This window comes from Echinops telfairi, unplaced genomic scaffold (genome assembly GCF_000313985.2).
Source record: "Echinops telfairi isolate 266 unplaced genomic scaffold, ASM31398v2 ScPeMD7_7469;HRSCAF=8507_1, whole genome shotgun sequence".
In the NCBI taxonomy this organism is placed as follows: domain Eukaryota; kingdom Metazoa; phylum Chordata; class Mammalia; order Afrosoricida; family Tenrecidae; genus Echinops; species Echinops telfairi.
Window position 1 is genome coordinate 142165177 of NW_022111373.1, and position 10871 is coordinate 142176047.

The following is a 10871-nucleotide window of genomic DNA, read 5'->3' on the forward strand; positions in this document are numbered from 1 at the left end:
CACAGAGACAGAACGTGTGTTAGGCTGGGTTGTCGAGAGAATGCACAGCAGTGACACCCATCGATGAACAAGAAAGGACTTTATGTTAACAAGGGGCCCCTTGTCCAACTGAAGGCAGTGGGTCCGATGCCAGCCAGGGCAATGACTCAGAAAGGTGACGCAGGAAGATCACAGGCAGGTGGATGCAGACTCGCAGGGCTCCAAGGTCTGTGTGAGCAAACGTGGCAGGGACCCAGAGGCAGCTCTCAAGTTGGGCAGCCCTGATGGCACCGCCCCTGGAGGCAGACGCAGAGTCCCAGCGAGGAGGCGAGCAAAGTGGCAGAGAGGAATCATCTCAGCTGGGTCTTGCTCTTATCCAGATGGCCACACTCTGAAGGAGGTGACATCACGCTGCCACTTGATTGACAGTTCGAATTCCACCTGTAGCCCGGAGCATCCCATTGACATAATATCTCACTACCACAGGAGGGGTGTCTGTCACACCAGAGAGCCTACCTGAGTAGTGTTTGTCTTGTTGAGTTTCATTGAAAAGGGCCTCCTAGCCCTCACTTCCTAATCAAAGTTTACCAACAGGAGTTTCAGTTCACAGCTACCTGAACTGTGCATGTAGGTAATAGGATCTTTCCTTACAGCTTCCCTACCAAGAGCGCCAACCGGTGGTGTATTGAAAAACAGAAATGTGATGTCTCACGGTCCCGGAGGCCAGGAATCTGAATGCAGGGTGCAGGCAGGGCCATGCGCTCTCCCAAGCCTCTAGGGCTGGGCTAGGCACCATGTTTTCTGCCAGGGCCCATTTGAATATTTATAACATCATGCAAAATAGAATCCGTTCTTGTTTCTAGAGTGCTTTACACCCCGATGACAGAGCTTCCGTCAACCCACGGCCTTTAGCAGCTGTGTGGGGAGTGGTGGTCTGCGCTGGATCACTTGAGCTTCAAGGGCAAAAGAGTGGTGCCCAGGTCTATAGAAGCTGTGGGCCAATGGAGGGCCCCTCTCCCCTTCCTTCCCACCAGCCCAGGGGCTCGTCAGAAGCGGAGCATGGGTGTGTGTGTGTGTGTGTGTGTGTGTGTGTGTGTGTGTGTTTTCAAGTCTCTTTCCCTAGCAGGATTCTAAAGCCACAGCCTTTAGACCAGTGGTTCTCAACCTGTGGGTCACCGCAACCCCTTTGGGGGTCGAACGACCCTTTCATAGGGGTCGCTCGATTCATAACAGTCGCAACATTATGGTTATGAAGTAGCAACGGAACTAATTTTATGTTTGGGGGTCACCCCAACATGAGGAGCTGTACTGACGGGCGCCGCATTAGGGAGGCTGGGAACCACTGCTCTAGACAGAAAGGGGAGTCTCGTAGGGTCGTCCTGCTCCTCCTTGGGACCTGGGGCCAGGGAACTGTCTGGGAGGTAATGAAGCACTTTCGTGAGCTCCAGCTAGAAAATATATTCTTGTCGTCCCTCAGCTGAGCACTCTGCTGCCGGTACAGATTCCCACATGCTTCAGTGCAGGTGACAAGCCTTGATTACCCGCCAGCCTCCACCGTAGTCAGCAGCAATAAAACATGTATGATTACCATCTGCTGGCCGCACCTGCCCTGACCCTGTGCGCATTATGGCCAGAGGCTGACGCCCCGTGGGGACTTTGTCAACTAACTGTTCTTCTTTCTCCAGATTGGTATCTAAAGCAGAAGGGCTCAGGCCGGGAAAGGTTTTCCACTCCACATGGCCCACCTGGAGCCCGGCTTGGTGAGGTCAAGGACCCCACCCCTCGAAATTCCTGACTCCTTGTTGGGAATCTTGCTTTTCTGGCTAATCCTCTCCTTTTCCTTTGGCTTTCAGCTCAAAATACTGGAATCTCAACTTTGTATAGAAATTCCTATGGCGCGCCCAATGAAGACATCAAACACAACCAGGTAAAGACGTCGTGACCCATCAGGAGATGTGTGTTTGTTCGAGGCTCAGGGAATGGCTAACTCTCTGTGTTTACTTGGACCCTAAGGGGGTCTGTGGGGTCTGTGGGTGGTCAGAGTGGCCCCTCACGAGAAAGTGAGATTCACACAGGAAGACCAAAGACAAACAATGAAGTACTCCCAGGCCCCAGGGGAAAAGGTGGACCCATTAGAGGATTGCACAGTAAAATGGAGCTATGAGGGAGCAGGGAGGTGTATGGTCAGCTGGGTGGGGGTCTCAGGGTGAGTGGAAGCTGAAGTCTTTGAGTTGTTATTGCCCCTGACAGCAAAACCCAATCCATTGCTATCAAGGAGATTCCCACTTAAGAGACCCTAAAGTGAAGTTGTTGTTGTTGTTGTTAGGTGCGGTCAAATCTGTTCCAACTCACAGCGACTCTGCTTCCAACAGGACAAAACATTGCCCCGTGATTCCCCATCCACACAGGTGTTATGTGTGTTAGACCGGGTTGACTAGAGAAACAAATCCAGTGGCACACATATATGTATAAGAGAGCTTTATATCCAAAAAGTAATGATCTATCAAGCAAACATCCCAGCGCAGTCCAGATCAGGTCCATAAGTCCCATACCAGTCCATAAGTCCCTCTTCAGACTCACACAGCCACACACAATGATGCAGAATGCAGGAAGATCACAGGCCGGTGGGTACAAAGTGTGGATCCAGTGGTGGTGGCCGCATCACAGGGCTTGAAGCAACCAGGGTCAGCCAGCACGAATGTGAAGGCAAAGAGAGATGAGAGGTTCCCAGGACCCTCCTTATGTGGAGGCCACCCCCACAAGGAGCTACCATCAGGCTATGACCCGATTTACAGGCTAAACTCCACCCCTGCGCATTTATAGATCTTCAAGTTGACATGAAGTTATATAACTACCGCATTACGTTTAAACCCATTGTTGTAGACACTGCATCAAGCCCATCTTGTTGAGGCTCTTCTTCTTCTGCGCTGACCCTCCCCTTTATGAAGCATGATGTCCTCTCCCAGGCACTGGTCTCTCCGATCACATGCCCAAAGTATGTGAGACAAAAGCCCGCCATCCCTGCTTCCAAGAAGCATTGTGGCCGTACTTTCAAGACAAATATGTTTATTATCCATAATGCTTACAATGCTCTTTGCCAGCACCAAGATTTAAATGCCTCACTTCTCCTGTGAGCTTCCTTATTTATATGGCGGAATGGTGCTTGGATAAGGAAACATTTCCATTGTTAGATAACAGGTGAAAGGGCACCGAGGAGGAATTGTTGGGTGCCATTCGGCTGCTAACCGCAAGGTCAGCATTGCAGCCCGCCAGTGCTCTGCGGGAGAAAGACGAGACCAGGAAGACCGTCAGTCTCGGAAACCCGACGTTGGATCACCAGATGTTAGAGTAGAAGCTGTGGCAGTGGATTTGGTTTCAGGCAGCAATCAGGAGGAGCACTTCTCTAGAAAAAGACACCATGCTAGGTAGAGGATCACTGAAAAAGAGGAAGAGCCTACATGATATGGGCGGCCACAGTGGCTGCAACCACGGGCGCAAACGTAGCAGTGCCGGTGAGGATGTGCAGGACCAGCCAGCGTTTCCTTCTGTTGTGCTGGGCTCGCTGGGAATTGGAAGAGGAATAACAGAAGCAGCAAACGACAGGCCACCAAGTGGCTGCTTGACACATAGGGGAGGAAATGGAAAAGACCATGTTCCTTGACCTTCCCCATCCCATACGTGGAACCCTCACGGGGTCGGTCACGTGGTGCCGCTGGTTGATAGAACAACCACACATTTAAATGCGGCCCTTGGCTGCACGACCACTTCACGTTTCTTTCTGGTGGGCGTACGCAGCTTTCCAACCATGGTGCAGAACTCATCCCACTGTCATAGCGTAGTAGATACTGATTCATAGCGACACTATAGACGGGGTAGAACTGGCCCCTGTGAATTTCTGAGACTGAAACTCTTTAAGTAGAAAGCCCCTTCTTTCTCCCATGGAGCAGCTGGTGGTTTCAAACTACTGACCTTGCAGTTAGCAGCCCGCTCGTAACCACGACACCACCAGGCTAAAAAACAGGGTCCAAATAGACCAGTGTCCATTGTAGGTGCTACTCTGATCATTGCTAGACAGGGATGAGGTCACTGCTACGAGCCAGCCAATTCTTCCTTAGGAAGGAAGCATGAATCCGACATCACCGTTTCCAATAAAGTGGAGGCAGCAAGTTCAATATAAACAACTAAATAGAAAGTACATACTCAGGAGCGCCCTACAAGACCCAGTTGGTGTGTGGCACCTGAAGCATTGCACGCCCAGCAGCTGGTTAGAAATGCAGGTGAGATGCTTCCCCAGCCCACCTGGGTCAGATCGCATTCCCCAGGACACCCAGGTGACTTGGCTACACGGTCACATTTCAGGAGCCCTGAGTCCAGGAGACTTCCAGAACGCATCTGTGTTTTCCTGTCAGTTTTCTTCGCACCTGTTCCTCAAAGGCTTGTTCTCTGGGTGACTGTGGGACGTGGGTGCGTGAAGGGACACCCGGCATCTGAGCCGGCATTGATGGGGCAGCTTCATACTTTTCTCTCTGGTGACGGTCATCCCAGACTCAGCCCTGACAATGACTGTGAGCTCTGCCCATCGTATGGTGACCTTGGAATGACTGTAGTTTCATTGTCAGATTACACTAAGTCAGCGCTTCTCAACCCGTGGGTCTCGACCCCTTTGGGGGTCGAACGACCCTTTCACAGGGCCGCCAGATAACAAAATTAGTTATGAAGTAGCAACAAAAATAATTTTATGGTTGTGGAGTCACCACAACATGAGGAACTGTATTAAAGGGTCACGATGGCATTAGGAAGGTTGAGAACCATTGCACTAAGTGGTTGGTGGCAGGCGCCTACCTTAGAGTAGATTCCTACACATAGCAACCTTAGGTCCTTCTGTAACAGAGCACAAGTTGGACTGCTAACCACAAGGTCAGCAGTTCGAAGCCCCCAGCTGCTCCATGGGAGATACATGAGGATCTCTGCTCCCATAAAGAAGTACAGTCTCAGCCCCCACTATCACGACCCTAGTGCGGCTTCTCAATTCAGGCTAGACTGGAGCATGTACACAGGTATAGATAAGAGATTGGGGCTCATGACACATGGAATCCAGGAACAGGGGTGGGAATAGTGATACCAGAAGGGTAGGGAGAAGGTGGGGAGAGGAAGGGAGAAAGGGGGAACCAATTGCAAGGATGGACACATAACCATACACCCCTCTTCAGGGGGAAGAACAATAGAAAACACAGGGGAATGGAGACAGTGGTCAATGTAAGATATGAAAATGATCATTTATAATCTATCAAGGGGCATGAGGGGGCAGGAGAGAGGGGGGAAAAAAGAGGAGCTGATACCAAGGGCTCAATAGCAAATAAATGTCTAGAAATGAATGAAGGCAACATATGTCCAAACATGCCTGATGCAATCGATGAATGGATTGTATCAAGAGTTGTAAGAGTCCCCAATAAAATGACCAAAATGAATGACAGCCTCACAAACACAGCAGGCAGTTCTACTCTGTCCTATAGGGTCGCTATGAGCCAGAAATGACTCGATGGCAGTGAGTTTGCCTTGGTTTTGATTTTATAGTAAAGATGTATTCAGTCCTGTGCCATCCTCACCGTCATTATCTCATTTGAGCCCATTGCCACCCTCACTGTGTGACTGCGCCTCATTAAGGACAGATCTTCCATAAACCCTCTTCTCAACTCACCTCTGTGTAACCAAGCAGGATATCCTCCAGGGCCTGGTTCTCCTAATGACATGTCAAAAGTATCTCCTCGATTCTAAGGTGCCTTCTGGCTGTACTTCTTCAGAGACAGATTATATTATAGAGTATGCTGTTACCTAAATGTCATTGAGTTGATTCAGACTCATAGCAACGCTACATAGGGTTTCCAACAGCCAGTGGGTTTGAAATGCTGGCTTTGTGGTTAGCAGCTCAATGCCTAATGCACAGTACCACCAGAGCTCCTTAGACTGTGCTATAATACTTTAATATCCATACTAGTATTATCATAGCCCTATTATCATGTAGAGTCCTGGTGGCACGGCAGTTGAAGACCACCACTGCGTACTGACAGGTCAATGGTTTGAACCCACCATCCGCTAGGACACAGTCTGTTCTCATAAGGATTTCCAACCTTGGAGATCCTGTGGGGTGGTTCTACTGTCTGTCCAGGATTGCCATGAGTTACAATCGATTCTATAGCAACAGGGTTTGTGGTGGCTGGGAAGGAGGGGAGGGAGTTATTATTAACGCAGATCACTATTTCACTTTGTAACTTGTGCCAGAACTGGCGTTTGCTCCATCTCTACATTCCTGCCAGGCATCACAATAGTTGGAGCGCAGAGAGAAACACTCCAAAGCTGTTGGCTTGATCCCCATACCCATGAGATAGCAAACGTCATCTTCATGAGCACCCTGCTGTTCGTGAACATTGTCTGAGAACCCAGCAGGGAAGCGTCTGTGCAAAGGAAGGGGAATCCCCTTCCAGAGAGTAGCCGCCTCGTTCGTTGTTCGTTCGGGGCAGGCCCTCTCTGCACAGCCAGTGCCAAGGGGAGGAGGGGGAGAGGGAGACACAAAGGGACTCCTCAACCTTAAGTTGTTTTTCAATCAACCATTTAGGGACCCCTGGTGGCACTGCCAGGCAAGTGTTGGGCTGCTAACCTCAAAGTTGGAGGTTCAAACCCACCAGCCACATCATGGGAGAAAGAAGAGGATGTCTATTCCTGTAAAGCTTTCTAGCCTCAGAAACCCAATGTGAGGTCCATATGAATCCAGTCATCTGAATCAAATCCTGTCATTAAAGACAAACAAATCTGCCTTGAAAGGACTAGAGCCAGAGGGGTCCTCAGAGGCAAGCACGGGGGGTGGGGGTGGGGGGACGACTTCATCACATGCTTTGGACAGGATGTCAGGAGACACCAATCCCTAGAGAAGGCCATCATGCCTGGGAAAGGAGAGGGACAGTGATAAAGAGGAAGACCCTCAAGGAGATGGATTGACACCGCAACTGCAACCGTGGCCTCAAGCATAGGGCCCATCATAAGGATGTAGAGGACAAGGCAGTGTTTTGTTCGGTTGTGCATAGGCTCGCGCCGGTTGGAACCGATTCCTTGGTACTGAACGACAGCAACAACAACATGAGTTAAGTCAGTCAGTGGCAATGGGCTGAATCAACCACCAACAGAAGAAATGTACACAGGAGTTAGGTTTTTTTCTCTTCAATTTTCCAACATACATGCAGCCTCACTAGGCAACGTTCTCACCCCCCTGGTGAATGCACAGGCCCTCCTGCCCATTGGACACGTTGCTGACACCTTGCCAGACTCTACTCAGCGCTGGTCTTTGCCAAAAGCAAAGCTGCCAATGAACAAATAAACGGGGTCATGAGCCACAGACAGCAGGTCACTGGAGTGTCCCAAATATCTCACAGGTCAACAGAGGTCATGGGTATTAGCAGGTGGTTGACGTTGGGTGCCATCAAGCTGGTTTTGTCTCATCACCACCCTTTATACAACAGGATAAATCACTGCGCGGTCCTGTCCCATCCATCCTCACAATTGTTCTTATGTCTGAGCCCATCGAGGCAGCCACTGGGTCCATCCATCTCGTCCAGGGCCTTCCTCTTTTTCACTGCCCTACTTTATGAAGTCTGATGTCCTCCTCCAAGGACCTGTCCCTCCTGATGAAATTCTGTACGGCCCGGGAGCACACCATCCAGCTCTGAGTGCCACTTGTCCAGAGTAGACTTCTGGACTGTAAGGTTCATCGTTAGGTCCCTGGGGAGAGAGAAGGCCATCGATTTCCATAGACCTACTTTCTCCCCATGGATTCCCACTCTGTTGGAAGTGAACAACCCCAGGGCTTTGTGGCATCTCACAGCTGTGGTTGCCCTGTACCGCTGAGGATGACTTGAATTTAGGTTCAGGAGACAGCCCCAAATAGTTATTTGGGTTATACGATGGTCACCTACTCATGGTTTTCCATGACCTTTTCGCAGTCCCATCATATCAACTGCACTGGCCATTCCCATACCACAGACTGAGACTGGGGCATAGGAGAGAGACAGACATGCACATGTGTACATAGGAATGTATGGGTAAACTAAGAAGAACGCATCCAATGTTGAACATAGTGCCCAGTGGAACAGAAGCACAGTGGAGCCTGTTTCACTTCCCACCCTTTGGAGTCCTTGCACTTGGGTAGCAGTGCAGTCTTGGAGGAGAGAAATGGTAGACATAGCACATGACCATTCAGAGAAGACCTCTACCATCCATGTGGTTTGGTAGATGTGATCCTCGCAACATGGACACACAGAATCCCACAAATTCCTGGTCCCCAGGCTCTTAGGCCAACAGATGTCTAAGTGCTGAGGATTTTCCCAGGTAGAAAGAAAGCTTATTCATTCAGAGCTACTAACTAGGAGCAAGAGGCATACTGGACAGCAGCTATGATGAAGTTCACCACTTCTTTGAACAGGTCGATTCCTGGTATAAATCAATGACATATACGGGGAGGGAGTCTCCCGTGCTCAAGAGAAGAATTATGTGCAGGCCACTAGAAGCATTCATTTACAACATGACGTGCTAATTACAAATCATTACCCATTAACTAAGACCAATTTCTACAGGAATTGCCCAGGCTGTTTAGTTAAATTAATCAGGAATTACTGAATCTAGGAAAGTAATCAGACCGTGTTCAGAGGGGGTTTCTCATTCAGAACAGACCTCCTCCACGATTAGCACACATTTGCCATCTCCATGTGACTGGCCTCATCCCACGCGTGAAGAGGTCTGTTCACTGCATGACCAGGGTGCCTGGGTGGGGACCCCCACAGGGAACTGGAGGAGAAGGGGAGAGCTGGGCTCTCAGCTATGACTGCTAATAAATATATAAGCACCCTGAGCCATGACCATCTCCTTGCCATCCCTTAATGCCAAGCAACCCAAGGCCACACCATGAAGGGATTCCAAATCATCGTAACCCAATAGGGTTACCCCAAAGGGTTTCCAGGGCTGTAATCTTTATGGAATCAGGCTGCCACCTTCCTCCCATAATTCAGCAGGGGGTTGGAACCACCCACGTCTGGTTAGCAGCTTCACCAGCTGAGGTCTTTCAACAGGACTCCTTTAAAGCCAAGCTGCGAGAAGGAGTTCTTGAGTTCCTATAACTCAAAGGTTCCTAGGGTCTACTTAACGCTCCAGGGATCTCATGTCAGACAGTAGCCATCAGAGAGTCACGGTGGAAGCAGGGATTGTTGAGGTTGGCTTAGACACACTCACTGCCATCAAGTCGATGTTGACTCACTGGGACCCGGTAGGACAGGGTCGACCTCCCCCTGTGAATATCAGAGACTGTAACTCTTAATGGGAGTGGAAAGCCTTGTCTTTCTCCCAGATACTTACTTCTAAAGAGCCCTTGACATCCATCAACCAAGACGTTATCATCACAGTCAGACCTTAATTGAATCAGGTTTGAAAACACTTGCTTTCCCAGAGCACAGAGGGTTTTGACTGGACTCTCTCTTCTTCTAAGCAGTACATCTGTCTAGGACTCTGGTACGTGGTCCCTTGAGTAGGTGTGCTGGAGTGACCTCATTCCCCAGGAGCAGATTGGAGACATAGTGGCCCCAGCCCTCTGGAGGGGCAATTAGGTGCCTGGCTGACCATGCGACCTTGTATATCTTCATTGTCTCTTTGTCTGGGATGATAGCACCTCTGGAGAATACTGGAGGTGCAGGGGCGTCGATAATACACCACTGTGTTCCCTAGCTCCTCGCCCACTGTCGTTAGTCAGAAGGATGACCTAGAATGATCGACACAAAGCCAATGAGCAGTTGGCAGTGTTCTGAGCAGCACCAGAGTGGTGACTTGGGGGTCAGCTGGAGAGGAAAGATGAGTGCTTGGCTGCAGTTAGGGAGGCTGCTCCCAGGGAACGCAAACTCACCCGCGTGTTCTCTGCTTTGCAGGTTTCTGCCCAGCCAGTCCCACAGGAGCCCAGCAGAAAAGAGTACGAGCCCTACCAGCCTTTCCAGAATTCCACGAGAAATTACGACGAGTCCTTCTTTGAGGACCAAGTCCACCATCGCCCTCCCACCAGCGAGTATACCATGCACCTGGGACTCAAGTCCACCGGCAACTACGTCGACTTCTACTCGGCTGCCCGTCCCTACAGCGAACTGAACTATGAGACGAGCCACTACCCTGCATCCCCTGACTCGTGGGTGTGAGGCGCAAGGGGCTGGCAGGCTGCAGCGCCCCGGGAGCCATGCATGTGCATGCATATCACCAGACATTTCTTTTTTTCCCTGCAAATTTAGTTTGTCAGAGCCTGTCCCGTAGGAAGGCGGTGATAACCAGTAAGCTGATCCGATGAGCCATCTGGAAGCGCTAGCTCCGTGAACTGGAAGTAGTTCACCCGGGAGTCCATAGAGAGCAGCCAGTGAGCCGCGTCTGGCCAGGGCGGTCCAGTTTGAGCTGTAGGGAGTGGCACGTGCTTTATGGTGGGTGTGGAGGCAGGGAGAGCAGGGGAGGCACAGGAGGTGGCTGGGGTGTTAAGCACAAGACACAGCATCGTTTACACACTGTAGGGGGGACGGCTTCTCACACCTTGTTTGATCTCTTCATCTGTTGTGACTCTAGGCTTCCAGTTGCATTGGGGTTCCTCTGTACAGCAAGATGTTTCTTGCCTTTTGTTAATGCATCGTTGTAAAGTATTTGATGTACATTACAGATTAAAAGAGAGAAGTACATTGTGTATATTACACCAATGCCGTAAGCGGTGTTTTCCTCATCCATGGTTCTAAATATTGCTTCAATTTCCAACTTTTGAAAGGTGTATGGATTTCCAACTTTTCTTTTCTTTTTCGTTTCTCCCAGTATGTTTTAACAAAAACAAAAAG

At 50.0% G+C, this 10871-nt stretch overlaps 1 protein-coding gene across 1 annotated transcript in view; it reads left to right on the forward strand.

Annotated features, from left to right (window-relative positions):
- The window catches only part of CTNND2 (catenin delta 2), an 840020-nt gene extending 829287 nt beyond the window's left edge, over positions 1-10733 (forward strand). Inside the window, exons 19-20 of the mRNA XM_045285280.1 lie at positions 1833-1906; positions 9939-10733. Of these exons, the coding sequence (XP_045141215.1) occupies positions 1833-1906; positions 9939-10199 (335 nt within the window). The 3' untranslated portion in view covers positions 10200-10733. The remainder of the gene's footprint in view (positions 1-1832; positions 1907-9938) is intronic.
- The last annotated feature ends 138 nt before the right edge of the window (positions 10734-10871 follow it).